At 40.3% G+C, this 16,494-nt stretch overlaps 1 protein-coding gene across 2 annotated transcripts in view; it reads left to right on the top strand.

The window, feature by feature from the left end:
- Positions 1 to 16,494, top strand: part of pdlim2 (PDZ and LIM domain 2 (mystique)) — a 36,405-nt gene that overhangs the window by 2,327 nt on the left and 17,584 nt on the right. For both annotated transcript variants that reach the window (XM_083912062.1, XM_083912061.1), the window contains exons 2-6: positions 5,563 to 5,691; positions 7,497 to 7,648; positions 10,091 to 10,160; positions 10,641 to 10,792; positions 12,821 to 12,884. In XM_083912062.1, the coding sequence (XP_083768188.1) occupies positions 5,599 to 5,691; positions 7,497 to 7,648; positions 10,091 to 10,160; positions 10,641 to 10,792; positions 12,821 to 12,884 (531 nt within the window). In that variant the 5' untranslated portion in view covers positions 5,563 to 5,598. The remainder of the gene's footprint in view (positions 1 to 5,562; positions 5,692 to 7,496; positions 7,649 to 10,090; positions 10,161 to 10,640; positions 10,793 to 12,820; positions 12,885 to 16,494) is intronic.

Here is a 16,494-nt window from a genome sequence, read left to right as displayed (position 1 = left end):
TAGCCAGAGCTTTCAGTTGGATGTGCTGCGTCTGCTTTGTTCATCAGCCATTCTTTCAGTATTTAGCATGCTGGAAAGCCAGCATGTTCATTTCAATCCAGTGGATTTCTGCCCAGAATTCAAGGGGAAGAACAACAATCTCAGCTCTGATGATTCAGGGTGGAGGTGTAGATTTGACGTAGGTGGCCAGGTTTGGCTGCCAGACATTTTATTATACAGAGGTTTAGTCGGCAATCTGAGCGGTTAATCTAATGCTGTTTTTTATGAATATTTGATTTACACCACAGTACATATGGTAGCAACTTGTTTTTCCAAATGTTACATTACTTGGATGAATAAGGTGTTAATTCTTTGAATTGGCTTTGCTAAACATAGTGATTGTAATGGTTTCCTGCGATAAACATATTTTTGTTGGCCATTTCACTCGGCATGTTGAGCAAGCCGTGTATTCTTTCCATCTACTGTATTTTTTCGACTTTTCAATAATACTAATAACACCGTCAACATGGTCGCTGGTTGCCATAACTGTGCTGTGGTGACATGCTGATCAAAGTAAATGAATTATTAGGTATGCGTTATCACATGCCACTCTCCAGTGATTACACACACAGTTTCAGGCTTGTGTTAGCAAGTTTCAATCATTCAGCCCAAACTGCCCATACCTGCATGTTATGGGAATTGTATGTTATGTGAAGATGCACATCAGTTCAGTGTTATTGTGTTCTATTGCCTTAATTTAGCCTAAATGCCACTCAGCTTCCCTGCCCCTGACCAACATGGAGTTACACTGAGGCTCTCATTTCTAGTGAAAGACAAATAATAATATATACAAGACTGCTGTAGTTACACTTATATGCATATGTGTATTTATGTGACAGAAAACATCTTTTTAAGTTCTGCAATACATGTCTAATGTAATATATAATTATCGCTTCATCAAAAATCAATTCAAGTTCTCTGGTTTTGACCCAATAGTTTCCTTTTACATAGATCCTTTAGTTTTCACCATGAGCACAAACTGTATCAGTTGAAACCCTTTCTTAAATAAAACCCTTGAGGCTCTCTGCATGTTGGAGCAATGAGCCTTGGATCCAACATTTGGAAAGGCCTGTTCTTCCCCGTCATAACTCCACTATCTCTCTTGCCTGTAGGGACATCTCAGATGTGACAAGTGCCAAAAGGCTCTCAAGCTGCTAATAACCAATTTTGTGAACAGTACATAACATTCAAGGTTTAGGACATTCATTGACACCGCGTCAGAGAGTCCTCGGCTCAGATTTGTTGTCGGCCGTTTGATGTGTAATCTAGCAGATGCCATTAGGAACAGGCAGGGAGCAGAAGGTGGAGGTAGAGCGACATTGCTTTTTCACAGAAAATCTGTCTCATTAATGTAAAAAAACCCAAATTTTTTACAGAAAGTTACCCTCTTCAGCTTTAATAATCACAAAAACTGCAAAACCATTTTTCCTGTGACAAGAATTGTGACATTAGAAACTCCTATCCTGACATCCCTATTTTTTTTTATAGCTAGTATGTATATCGATTAAACTCAGAAGATGCTGCCTCTTATAGTCTAATGTGACACCTTGCTGTTTGTTGTACAGTAGGAATGCGGATAAGTTGTAAACTTGTCCATTGTGTTAGTGGGAAGTGAGAGTATGTCACTACACCTATCGTACCAGTTTCCATTCTCCTCATGCTGTGTGGCTGATGCTAAACTGCGAGCCATAGAAATTACTTCATGACTAGAATTCCTCTCATTGTGTTGAGTTTGTTGAATTGTGCTGCCAGATTGGCATGGCAGCAAAAGCAGGGAGATGTCACCAGAACATAATTCACCTTTTATGTGTATTGGCAGCTGCCCAACAGTACTTTTGTGCATTGGTGAGGCTTCATCAAACTGTGTTCAGCACTTTGTTTCATGCAAGCAGCAATGCAGTGCATTCTTAAAACCTCATCAATGGCAAATTAAGCACAACCCATGAGGGTGCCACTTATCCTCACCACCACTATGTGTTGTTTTTCTGCTCCGCTGATTGTCCGCTCTGCCGCATACTTTCTCCGTGCTTTCACTTTGACATTATCCACCACTAGCGCTGTTATGATGCTAACAGTGAACGTTTAGACAGAGAATAAGTAGGGTGCTGGGTTGATAATGGCTGCTCTATTGGAGAGGCTGCAGAAGCTTATGGAACTAATTGACACCCCAAGAGGCTGGGAAACTTTAGGGCGGGTGCTCCCTGTCATTATCACAACTGCACTTAGTCCACAGCAATTTAGAGACCCTAATGATGGTGAGCCCGGTAACCCTGCTAATTGTCCCAGGCTGTTAATGACTTATTGGGTCTGTACTATGTGTCCCAAACACTTGTGGAATGTGCAGCGGATGAAATGGGCCAGTGTTTGAAGGGATTTAGGGGAGTAGCGTGGTCGATGTCCTAGATTCACCTTACTTGTGTCTGTGATGTCCAGAAGTTCTGCTCCTCATATCTTTAAAAACATTGATTAATCATTTATGCAATGTAATGTTATCATTGACAGACTTATCACTTCATTTATAGATATTGAGTAAGATTATTGGCCACAATGTCTTTCCGTCAGCACCATTTGATAGAGTTAACTTTGTATTGAGATCATTGAATATAAAGCCATGTTTTACCAATACATAGTATTATTTATTTATATATATATATAATGTAATATCATATAGTTCCTGTATGTATTCAGTGCATAGGCTGTAAAGATTGACGGCTTGACAGATATCTAAATGTGAAGCCAAAGCATCTTGATCGCCCCCTGATGGCTGGCTACAGTATAGATCATAAGTCCCATCCCCTCCATGTTAGTGGATGGGATATGGGCCACACTAAAGTAGCCTACACCTCAAATAGGTTTTTCCATGTAGGTAGTTTTAATCGTTCTGATGTTTGTTCAAATGTTCATGTTTGATTTTGATTAGCTATTTGATGTTATAAAAACAGGGTGAAACATCATGATTGGTTGGGCGGTTGTAGTGATGCAACTTTTGTACAATGGGAGGAAGTGGAGCTGCATCTTCTATCTTAATATATACTGTGATTCAGTGGTGCAAAAACGGGGTATAGCTGTAATTGCTTGTCAGTATTCTGGTAAATGTTTGTATGCTTCTATATAACTTTGCTTTTCTCTGAGCTAAAGTATGCATGGTAAGTTTAAAGGTCCCATATCAATGTTCAAAAAACACATTATTTTTCTCAAACTGTCTATCTGAATGTATCTGTATTCACCCTCCGCCTGAAACGCTCTGTTTTAGTGGTCTGCTCTGATTGGACAGTGTTTCCAGGTCTTCCTCATCTGCACTTCAGCATTTCTGCACCATTATTGAAGCCTGGGAATGACTAACAGCATCGTATCTGCACTTTATATATTGTATAGTAATGACATCACAACTGTATACAAGTCCTGACTGCTCGTTTAAAGGCACAGTTTCTGAATTCAGTGCATTCCTCTGTGGATTGAGCGTTTTGATACTTTCACAGTATTTATATTACACCTCGACCTGCTTCCTAATCAGAAAGACATGGAAATCTCACTTTATATATTATTATGTTATTATTATTATTATTATTTTTATAATAATAGCAAAAGTAATGGTGATAAAATTAATATATATAATAGCAAAATTCCAAATTAAAGTTGATGATATGGAATACTAATCCAGCATGGCATCGTGTCTCTGTAGAAACAGTCAACTATAGGCTTACATACTGCATGTACTTTCAGAGGTTGATGCAATAAGCTTGTTTGTGTTGGGAGTTAGGCAACAGATGATTAAAAATTGTTTGGTTGTCGAAATATTTTTTTGAGAGAGGCAGTCTATACTTAAAACAGCTCATGTCATTGTCTACACGTGCACCTATGTATTACTGTACTGTAATGTCTAAATGCACACGTGTGCGTGTGTGTGCGCATGTGCACGTGCTTGTGCTTTTAACAGAATTCTTACAGCTTTTTTCCTCACTTGATTTTCCATCCCAAGTTGCTCTGAATGCAGAACATTGAGAGCACATTTCCTTTTTGCATTTCAAGCTTTACTTTGATGCGTATATTTCAGTCGATAGTGTAAATGTTAACAGTGGGTTCAGCTTATTATCTGGGTCTGCTTCCCCTGCCAAAGCGGTGAAAGTTTTATTTGAATGTATTTATTGCCAATATCAGTGTCATGTTATGTAAACCATCTGATTACCTTTTAGTGCTTTGCTGATTGGAACCTTATCATATGTTCACACTGATAACTCAAGGAGACTTTGACAAAGTAAAGAAAGTGACTCGTTTGTAGAAATGACCAAACACATGCAGGTATTGTGTCAAACAGTTATTAGTCAAGCAACATGAAGCTGGGCAGCCAATAATCCTTACCAGGTCAACGGAGATGAGCCTAAATTTTAGCACATGTTATTTACTCATATGGATCCTTATTTTTGTACATCTACGTAGTTGAGCTCTTGCAGGAGGGTTAACCGACTGCTGGAGAAAATCGATGCCATAGACAGAAGCTCACAACGCCTTGTCATCACCAATTATGTTTATGCAATCCGAAATATTTGATAGCTTAATCCTCATCCTTAATTCAAAATCTACATCTGGGAGATCTGTGTCTTGTCTGTTTGTCCTGTAGCTGTATAGATTTGTGATGGAGTAAAGTAATCAACAAAAAGCCCCACAGAATCTTAAGACTTAACATATAACATAGGTTAACCCCAAAATATGTTTTGGATGAAGTGATTTGTCCCATAAGGAAAAGCAAAAAGACCTGCGGTGGATGATGTAATATGATTTGTTCTTCCTTTATATTGCGTTATTGCCATAACCGAAAACTCTGTCTACAAGAGAATAGAACAATGAAAACTCCCCACATGGTTTTACTATACAATGGCGTCTCCAATTACTTGATTTAAACACTGGATTCACAGTTTTAGATTTACATATTCACAACAGACTTTGTGGAAAGCAAAATCTATACACTTTTGTGCAAACCCTAATCATACATACATAAAATATCCACTAAGGAGCTACAGATTTACAAAACAACTGAATTGTTAGACAAGTTTATATATACAACTCATTCCTATAAACAAATCTTACCATACTTGCCATACTATATGTCGGATATCAGGCTACGCCACTGTATAATGTATACATATAGATCAAACACAATGGTCACAGTAAAACACAACAAAACGTGTGCTTGCACGATTTTTTGTTGAGCATTTGGATTTAATGAAACTCTTTGGCTTTGCAGGCACTTTAGCAATGTTAGTCATGTGTCTTCCGTTTCAGATTCTTCCAATTCTTATTTGATGTGGTTACATAATCCATGTCAGGAGGACTTGGAAGTGGTGGAAGTGAAGTGTTGCTGGAGATGAAAGGCAGCTTATGCAAATGTTCCCTCCTTCACCTGTTGATCTAATATTTAGCCTGGCTAGCAGAAACATGAGATGAAACCATTCAGCTGTGTACATGTGTATGCCCCACATGTTACTCACACTCAATCTAATGCTCACTGTGTCTCTTGTCTTTCAGGGTTTCGACCAGAGTGTGTGCTGACCCGATCACTAAATGGCGCTGACGGTGAATCTAGTCGGTCCTTCACCCTGGGGCTTCAGAATATTTGGAGGAAGGGACTTCAAGAAGGCCATAACTATATCAAAGGTACTCATCAAAAGCCGCCCTGTTGCTGAACCTCGTCACACCTTATCAAACCATATCCTCTGTTTTGGTCAAAACACAGCCTGTAATGGCATGTCATGCAAAGTCAATTTCCTCCTCACTAAGTCTCTTTTCTTGTCTTTGTTTTTGTCCATGGGCTGCTTCACACCTATTTCCTCATCTACTGAACCAGTTAGAATAGAATGGAAGTACATTACAGTGGAAGGAAACCACTGATTACAGTTACAGTGGAAGTTGAGGTGGGAGGTGAGGGGTTCCTGATCCCAGAGTGCAGTCTGTGACTGTGGGTTTGTTTCTTTGCTAACTCTCATGCGTTACCACGTGCAGAAGTCAATTCCCAGCCACTGTTTTAAAAAAAAATGGGAAGACGGAATAGAAGCAGTGGAAACGTTACCACTGTAAGTAGACGGCACACAGTAAACACCACCAGGAAATCTTCTGCATGCCAGAGACACCCAGTTCTGCCCACTGCACATTCTTGCCCTACAACACCACCTCAGCTGTTTTTTTCCAGAGACTTCCCCAGCACCTCCTCAGACCATAAAAGATAAATTATGGCAAAACCATGGCAGGATACCGGTGCTTCACACAGACTCTGACTTCAAAAGCATTTACTGTTTGCCCCCTCTTGACAACTTATGCTAGAAAACAACACCAGCATTTTGCTTGTCTCAAATATCAAACGGGTTCTCTGAAGTGACGGGGAGTCCTGCTGAGGGAGAAAAACTTCATCACTGAAATTGGTTTGCAAAGCCCTGTTTGAGAAATGGCTTGCCCCCTGCCCACAACAGCCACAGGGTTGAACCATCTGAAGTGGTTTGCACTTGGCACAGAGTTGACATGGATGCCCTCTTTTATTCCCATTGGCCTGAAAGATAGCTTGCCCCCGTTTTACTCTGGCACCGACCCTGGAAAAGAACCCCCAACTGCTCTAAGTTTATGTGAAACCAGGCGTGTCCTGATCAGAAAAGGCACGCACTATTGTGGGTCACCACAGCAACGCTTAATTGCCTCTTGAGTGGGCCCACAGACAAGGCACCTCTGCCCCCTTGCTTGGCTAAACTGACAAACAGCCTGTTGACTAGCACTCTCTTTGCATCAAATTCTCCTCTAGAGATGTAGAGTCTCCAATTGGCTCTTTATTTGATTTGTTTTGCATTATTTGTTTTATTGCTTCTCTGTTTTTAATTGTTTGGTGTAACTGTTTGTGTCAAATGTCAGACTTCTTCAGCTGCACAATCAGGCTCCTCATTTTGCCTTTTTTGTTTTTAGTAAGCCTGTGTTTGGGTGTGTACTGGGACACAGGAACCAAGCTGAAAGCGGTGGCTAGGACATTATGTTTTAGCCCATTAGTATGGAATTCCCTCTGATGTGGTGGTATAGCATTGGCTTTGACATGCGGTGAGGCCGGTTACAAAGGTCAGGCACAGTCAAACCATCAAGTAGTGTCACACTAATGACTTCTCCCCAAGGGTGTTATGAATCTGTCCGTTGTTAACCAGCACTGCCTCGTTCTATGTGTGTGAAATGATGTGGCCGTCTTTTGGTATTTTTTCTGAGTGTTTTATGAGTTGTAGAGAGCTAGTTGGATTAAAAGTGTGAAGCAACTCGTCAACACCTTTTCTCATTTCCTCATTTTCTAATGCTGAATGTCAGTCACGGACAAATTGTCCACACAGCCTTAGGATACAGAGCTGTCTATACGGATAGCATCCATAAAGTGTTATGTTCAGAGCAGGACCTGGGGCCACTAGGACCTAACTTCAGCTCATTCTTCTGTTCAACAGGTCAATGGGGGCAGCAAGGCAGAGCAGGCAGACATGCAACCTGGTGATGTTATCTTGGAGATCAACGGGGAAAACACAGCAGACATGCTAAATGTGGAGGCCCAGAACAAGATCAAGAACTCAAAGACTCAGCTTCAGCTGATGGTGGAAAGGTATGCTGACATATGCTTTAAAACAAATATTCCCCCTACTGTGGCTTGTAATATCTCTAATGTGTTGCCTTGTGTGTGCCAAGAACACAGCCGCCTCAGCTTCCATCTTTCTTAACATTGTTTTTAACTTCATCGTTCATGCACTGTACAAACAAAAACAAGTGATTGTAATCAAGGGAAATGCCAGCATGTCCGAGAGACACAGCGTTCTCTTTCCTGCTCCCTCTTAATAAAACCCATTTTGAGATTTGCCAAGACCTTGTTTGGATGACGGGGAGTTGGTTACTAAAAATGTTTTCCTTTGAGCCAGAGCCACTCTTGGCTGGCATTTTGATTAAAGGCCCTCCCTAAATTCTCATTTATTGTCACTGTTGCTCCTCGTCACTCACTTTCTCAGTCTTTCTCTCTTCACTCACAAACACACTCTCACGCACGTGTGCTTTCACATACTTCCTCCTTGGATGTCCCACGTCCATGTGAGTGGATTTTTCCCTGCTGACCTCATGTCTCCCACCAAGCCAGAAACAACACCATTACTTATTGCCTGCCCAGGACAATGCCACTGTGTAGTTCTGCCATGTCTTTAATCCCACTATGTTAACTGTCAGTGGTTCTCAGCACTAAGACTCTTATGTACCTCACAGGATCCTGTCTTAATACCACTCATCAAGCATATTACCTATTGGAATAACATTCAGACAAGCTCTCAAGAGGTCTGTTATTGAGAAGCACAAAGCTGTAATGTTTGATTTGTTCTTTGCTTAGTTGAGAGCACTCCTTTTTTCCAGCTTAACATCTGGTTAGCAGTTTATTCTCTTCCAACCAGCAGCGCTGTGTGGGTATTGGCTGTCATCACACAGATGGCGGTGCCCACTGGAAGAAGCTGGCATCAGCTCATCCTCAGAATGAGAATGTATAGAGACAATATCCCAGACCTTGCTAACTGGGTTTATTTTTACATAACAAAGCAACCACACAATCACTGTCTTGGTGATGACCCCAAAAACGTTTTAGTGAGGCTTTGTTCTCACTTGCAGCTACTTCTTTGGACTCCATTGTTCATTAATGCCTTGTGGATGATGTCACGTTGACCAAAGCATTTGTCACTCTGTGATCCTGTTGCTCTCTTGTAGTCTGTCATCCTCAAAGTTATAGCACACAGCTACTGGTGCCATGCAATGGTTTCCTCTTTCCTCACAGCCTGACACAAACTATGTACCCTTTGCTTCTTGTAAATTTGAATCCACTCCGAACTCCGGTCAATATCAAGGTTTTTGAATAATTCAGTTCTTAGTATGGAGAGGTATTCTTATAGTGCCCATGCTTGAAGCATCTGCCTCAGGCAGGTTAACACCAGCCAGCTAGTGTCAGCAAAGGGTTTCACATGCTGATTTATGTCAGTTTGACAACTCTGTGGAATAAAGTCACAGACAGCATTTTCACCAGAATCAAATTCTTCTTCTGTAATGGAAACCTAAAACCAGAGGTCTTCGATTATAGAAGGACACTGATCTGATCATTGAACTAAAATACTTCTCATGGTCTAAAGACCCCAATGTCCTCTGGTGCTCTGATGTATCTGTAGAAAGTGGAAGTTTAAAGCACAAGGTGAGCATTCAGCTGTGCAGTTCTTATTCAAAGAAATGAGTTTTTCAGGCCTGCCACATTAATATATTTCCTACGGGAAGAAATGTCTTATGGCTGCTGTATCAGTTTTCATCTTCTTGCCATCTCTCTCTTATGAGCAGTATGTGGATCCGAGGCCACGAGAGGTGTGTTTCTGGGTGATTTACCACAGGCATTCAGGCCTTCCTGTGTGCCTCATTACCCCAGGCTCAACCAAAAGCCAGTCAGCCTCTGGCCCTGCAGCCAGGGGGGCACTCTGTGTTTGCATTGGCACTTATACCCATATTTTCCCCTCCAAATTCAATGATGGAATTGCTTGCAGAATGTGTTTTCTATTTAAGAAAGTAAAACAAAAGTGACTAGTTGGAAAGACGAGATCCATCGGGAGAATATTTACGAAAGGGGGGACAGTCTGCAGTACTCGTCTTGAGCAGTAATCTCTAAGATTCATGGGGACATACTGATGGATGCTTGCCAGAACATTAGCAAAAGGGATGTCAAAAATGATGATGGTTTTTGTTTGCACTACAAATTAAGTTCACTTAGACTCATGACCTTCTAGAAGATTGATTTATTTTCTTCTCTCATTATTTTTATTTCAAGTTCTTGACAAACATGATACTATGTACTTGAAGTGCACCAGCTTGTCCAGAATGTCATTTAAACCAGTTTCCCTTGTGTATTTATTTAACATAAGCCTCCTTACTGCCTTAGCTGTTTTTTTTATTATTATTTTTGGGGGAATTCATTTTTTTGGTATGCAGATATAATCAGTGTTGACAGTTGCATGATCTCTGTGGTTTTCTGACTTTCAAGACCTGGACCTCCCAACCCTGGACAGACCAATGGCATCAGCAGCCCTGAGCAGCTATCCGGACGCTTCCAGGTCAGTGATGCAGCTCCACAGGAGCTTTAATCTGTCTACAGCTTGTCTTGATTACTGGACATCAATTGGCTTGTTTGATTTGGATAATGTGTTGTTTTGACTACACAGGGTATGTTCCACCATTTCTACTAATGCATGCATGACACATCTGTTTATTACATATCTACTTATTTCACTGTACTCAAAATGGAAGCAATATAACACACTGCACGGATTTAGTGCTTGTTCCTGTGTTTTATTGAGATTATGAGTCCCAAAGCAACAGCTAAAATGCATGGTGTGATACTGAGTACACATCCTGCAGACTTGTGTAAGGATACAACATGTTCTTCTGTGTACTTGTGTGTGCTGACATTCTCACAGGTGTCCATTTTGCCTAAGCCTTTCTCTACTTGTATGGAAAAATATGCAGTAGTAAAGATCAAATTACGTCCAACAGATACCAATGCAACAACATTCTTCTGATGTGATGTTTTGTAGGAGGCGGTAATAGTGAGTCGAGATGAGAATCAGAACTACAGAGAGTACACCATCTCCAGCCCTGCGTCGCTGTCCCCTGGACCGTATTCATCGGATCCTTTCCCCAGCCCCGATGGGAAGAGGGAGAGGCTGACACCAACCCCCAACAAGAGGTAACTCCCTTGATCTGCTGTCGTGGAAATCAACAATGCAATGTTTAACTATGCAGATTCAATTTGGGTTTAATTGTATATCTGATAGAAATCAGTCACAGTAATTGGCTGAAATTCATTTTCGGTGACAAGGTTTTTGAGGTAGATGCCACCTGATGCATCCTGTATTAAAGAAATCACTTTGGACCACAAAGTTTGGAATTTATGTTTAAAAAATAGTTTGTAAAAAAAAGTATCAGCGGAACTTAAATATTAGCTTGGTCAGCCTTCGCTTGTCCACTCATGCATTGTTACTGTGCTTACCAATGTTGTAATGAAAGCAAAGGATTATATGTATGAAGTCACGCACACGTGATCTGGTTACTAGTAAATGACATTTGGGACAATCAGATTTTCAATATGGGTCAGTAGGGTCTAAGATAAAGTCTTAGGGCATTTAAAGCTTGACATTTCAGATTGACAGCTGAATCTTTTTCAGAAACCTGTCCTTTCACTGCTTCAATAGGCTTAGATCTCGACAAAAGGTTGAAACAAGTGCCCTCTTGACTCCACAACAGGCCCAGAGTCAATAGGTATGGGAATAACAGACAGAAAGTGGAGCCATGGGATTGTACTGTAGTAACAAAGGATATGCACAGGATATCACATTCCCCCAATCGCATTCACTTTTAACAAAAGGCGTGTGGAACGTTCACCGCGCTCTCTCAGTGCATGGCCGTGTGTTGACTCCCCTGGAAAACTTTTAGAAGGTCATAGTTAAGTCCAGATGAGGGAGAAAATTTGAGTTTTATGAAGCTCCCTGCCCTATGCATACCTGATTTCTATATTGTTATTAATATAATTAGAATCTTAAATATCATATATTCTTCAGTGTTCATATTACATACTGAAGCACAGATTTTATAATGATTGTCAGTAAAATTGTGCAGTACATCAATCCGTTACATTTCAATACAGCAGTAATTTGAGGAATGGTTCATTTCAAACTACCATACCTGCAAACTTGTCGCTTTTCTGCGATGATCGCCGTTGCTAAAATCAACCCCTTTGTAAAGAAAATACTGACATTTTAAAATGGTGTTAAAATCTCATTTAGTTCTCGTGGACTACACAGCATGTCTCGTCTCGTGAGCCGAGGGTCTCGTCACACTCCTAATTTTATCTTGCTACTGCAGAGGTTTGGTGTTAACATGAGCAGTATTAGTGGTTTAAACAAGCCGTTTTAATGCGTTCACCTTGCTGCCCCAAGCTAATCAGTTTAACCGCATTTGAATGTTAGCAAAAGTGGGATATCCACGTTAATAATTTAAAAAATTGTCTCCATGGCTTATTTGTTGAGTGTATTTGCCGAAAAAGACACTGGGATGATTTTACGCCGGAATTTCACTTTAATTGTCACATTAATATGTATCCCCCTTACAGTTGTCATGAATTGTGAAATTAGCTTCAGAGACCAGAATTGTTTTACGTACCAGGCTGTTAACATCTTTATTTCTGCTGTAAAGCTGGGCATTTTAACAAGGGGCTCTATGGGGATTTGTTTCTGTTCTTTTTCAAACATAATTACATGATTATTTTAATAAATTACTTAATCATGTGATTGTTTTTTACTTATAATTTTTCAATTTGTTTTTCAGCTTGATTTATGTTTTAGGTTCAAGAGTACCCACTGATTAAAAGTGCTCCATGTTTCGAAAGTCAATGATAATTATGTTAAATAATCTTGATCTCAATATTGACGTGATTATAATCTTTTACATAATTGAGCAGCTCTATCTTGTATCAGAAACGCAATATAGATCATGAATAAACTACATTTGGAAAATCATTTGAATAACTATAAATATATAAAGCAAAAGTTATATACAAATATAATACTTTCATTTGTCTGTCCTGCTTATTGATTTGCAAAATGGTCCGCAATAGCCTAAGGTGTCCTGAGATATTAAAGGATTACTACTGTACCAAATAAACAATTTGAATTCATACATACATACTGCATATGGTTGACTGTTGTCTTTGTTATAGTGTCCATCTGCGTCCATGGTCTCCAGAGGAGAAGAGTCGCAGGCTGTCCAGACCACTGTCACAGGTTGGTTTCAAATCCTTTCTTCATTTATATTTGTAAATGCTGCTTTTGAAACAAGTTTTCAGCTTTCTGAGATATATAGTCACGAATTGTCCACCATGTGTTTAGTCAATTATTTTACACCCTGCTAACAAAAGCCGCAGAATTCCATTTGTACAATGTCTTAAATTAGATGTGGTTCTTAGTGAGCGTAAAACTTGTCTCTAACCAGAAATAAGAGAGCAGAGTTTTTCTTCTTCTGCCACTGCTGTAAAATAAGTTTGCTACTTCATACTTGAAGATGATATGATATGATGATGATGACAAAATCCTAGTATCATGTCAAACAAGTAGTACCATAATACTGGACATATGCGTGCAGTTATGTAGATAAATGTGATGTCCTCAATGCCCATCTATCATTCATCTGGAGTTGCATTTTTAGACTGCAGTTCACTTGGTCAGTACAGCTGAAGGTTATTGCCCTCCCGTCTGTAGATCTGTGTATTTATTTAGACTGCACTGCTGTGGTCTGTAAGAATAACATGTTTGAATTCCTAGCCCTTCTTCCTGAATTGTTACTCTTTGATGCCACAGAAGATGCCATACAAAAGGTTTGTGGGCTGTACTGTGTACGTTATGTGGACTTCACAGTAACGGCAGGATACAGACAGGGTTTGACATTTTTATTGCAGGGAGTGTATAAACTACAAAGGTCAGTCTTTGAAAATATCTGACATTAAGCTGAACAGTCTGGAGCGGGTTCATTGAGAGCGTGCGGCAAGGAAAAAAATATTACTTTCCGTCAAAACAATGGTCTTAACCTTTAGTTGTCTGAATGGAGACTCATTAGTCTCAGTAAGCGATAAAATATGAGAAGTGGTAAAATGCAGACTTGGGGTTATCATGAGACTGCAACTAAACTATGCTGTGCTCATTTACCATTCCAGAAACAAAGCCAAGAAAGGGGACTTGGGCATCTGGAAAGACCTCAGTGAGTTAAAGAGAAAATGTTGTGGGAAAGTTCATCATGAGCTATTTCAGTTATGCCTACATGCTTAGTCTCAAGCTCGGGTCCCACTGATAGAACATGTGAGATGACGGAGCAGGAAAAAACATACAAGACCTTTTGTAATGGCACAAGGAATTCCAGTCATTTTTCACTGGACACTGGACATTAAATAAAGTTGGATAAATATGCAGAGGTTTTGAACTTAAAAACATTCCTTCTAAGAGGCCGCTGGCAGAGAAGGTCCATTTTAAGTTTGGGGACAACAGTTGAAATGAAATGAAACCCCTCGTTCTGGCATACAACATGTAAAACACAAAGCTTAAGGCTGCAAGTTGTGTGCTTATATGTCAAAGGAGTGGGAGAAGACTAGTGTACCATTTGCGATTAATTATCGACAGTATTTTACTAATGATAATCAATATAGGCGTTGCATGAATGTGCTTACAGGCGGCCATGTAGTGGAAATTAAAAGTCAACAACGATGCCTTTTTTTTCTATGGTGGTAAAAGTAATTTGGTTGTTTAGTACTTAAGTGCATACAGCAACAATCATCCCCAGCATGAGAGAAACGTTGACATGTGCAAAGTATTCACACTCTTCACCTCTGTTGTAAACAAGAATCCTCATAGAATGTGTCGCAAGTATGCGAAAACAGACAGTGGTTGTTTCTCATAGAAAGCATAGCGCCTGTCAGATAAAGGTACTCTGCAGGACACACTAACACACACACACACACACACACACACACACACACACACACACACACACACACACACACACACACACACACACACACACACACACACACACACACACACACACACACACACACACACACACATCAATCAGATCTCAAGGGGGGGGCAGTCCACCGCTCAAGGTCTGTGCCTGGTGTTGTTTATATGTTAACTGGGATTCAGATGCACGTCATTCACAGCGGTGTCCACCCTTTGAGACCGAGTAGTCCATCCTCATGTCAGTAGTTTTGACATTTTCACACTGGGTGAAAGATGAAGCAGTCTAGCCATGATGTAACTGGGGTGCAAGTGGTGCTTTTGAGGATGCCGTCATCACTTTTTCTGAGCATTTTTAACCAGTCTTTATCAACATAAAATGCTTCTGTCAGTCATGACCGCAATGCAATCTGGTCCCAACAAAATATAGTCTTTACAGAGTCCCTCCTAATGGCTAAATTGATGTGACTGCGAAGCCACATGGCATGTTGTCTCCTTGTTGTTCTAAGGCAGGGAGGGTGTGCTGAGGGTGTGCTGAGTCTGTGCGCAGACATGAATCAGTTCTCTGACTCGCTCGATGTTTAGGCAGATTCAACTGACATGAGTGTAATATGTGATGTTCATTTGGACTTCTGACGCCTCAGGCATACAGTAAACTGGACTGAAGATAAAGTCGTCTAGTGTAAAGTCCTAACACTTGGAAATTAATTTGTTTTTCTGTGCCATGGACCCCCTTGGCTAATAATGGGTTTGTGAGTTTTGGAGCTTTTAAAGGGAAACTATACCGATATTACACATGAAGACCAGTTTACTTGTTATAAAGAGTACTACTCCGCTTTTGTTGTATAATATCTTCTGTGGCCCTGTAGGGAACTGTTTAAAGTCTGATGATGATGATGATGTCATCAGGGTAATTTTAAATAAGCCTTCAAATTCAACCGGAACTCTGTGGCTTAGTCCACACGTATGGGTATTTTTGTAAACAGGGTTTTCCCCTCCTTCGTTTAAAAAAAAAAATCCCGTCCACCCAAGCAATGTTTTTAAAGAATAAATCTGTCCAAATGAAAACGCAAAAACACATTGAAGTGTGAAGCTCTGTAAAGCATTAGGACGCCTCTGGTTCTCATTATTTTGGAAGAGTGACTGTACATGTATGTGTAAACATGTATAAATTCCTGTCAGCAAGGTCAGAAACAGCTCTGTTTTGGCCATGTCCACCATTGCGCTAAATGTCGCCTCCTTTGTGACGCCGCACAAAGGAGAAAATAGCACACACCCTGACATAAAAAACTCTGTTGTCCGTTGGCAATATGATAACATTGAAAATGGAGTTTCTAAAAATATTGACCCTGGCCGGAGTTTTCACTGACCTAAAGTGTTTGTGTGTCGAATGAAGGCCTAAACGCATAGGAAAAGCTAAGTTTACAAAAATGCCAGTATACTTTGGACAAATTAGCCAAACCTGCTTTCACGTTAGCTATAGGGACCAGCTAGCCTCCGCACTAGCGTCCTGCTTTTTTAACGAGTTGGGGCGAAAGGAATTTAACGATTACCTGCCAGCTGATAATTTCTGCTCACCTTTGGGAAATGACGAAGAGTCTGTTTACTCGGATGTCTCACCTGATATTTTCCTCTCCAAAGGGGAAGACAACGATGATGATGATTGCTCCTTCACGCCAGCACAGGGGACACAGCCGGTGGCATAATGTTATTAGACTTCTTAGGACTACGCAGAGAGGCATACCCCATAGTACTAAACAGGGTTACCTTTTGTTACCTAAAGGTTTAACGAAATAATTGAGTTGCATTATGGGAGACCTAATAAAAGTACAATGCTAATTTAATGAAGGACTACTTAAATAAAATCAGGTCCTTTGGCTTAATACTC

The sequence above is a fragment of the Echiichthys vipera genome, assembly GCF_963691815.1.
Source record: "Echiichthys vipera genome assembly, chromosome: 4".
Lineage (NCBI taxonomy): Eukaryota > Metazoa > Chordata > Actinopteri > Perciformes > Trachinidae > Echiichthys > Echiichthys vipera.
This window is presented reverse-complemented; position numbering and strand designations above follow the sequence as displayed.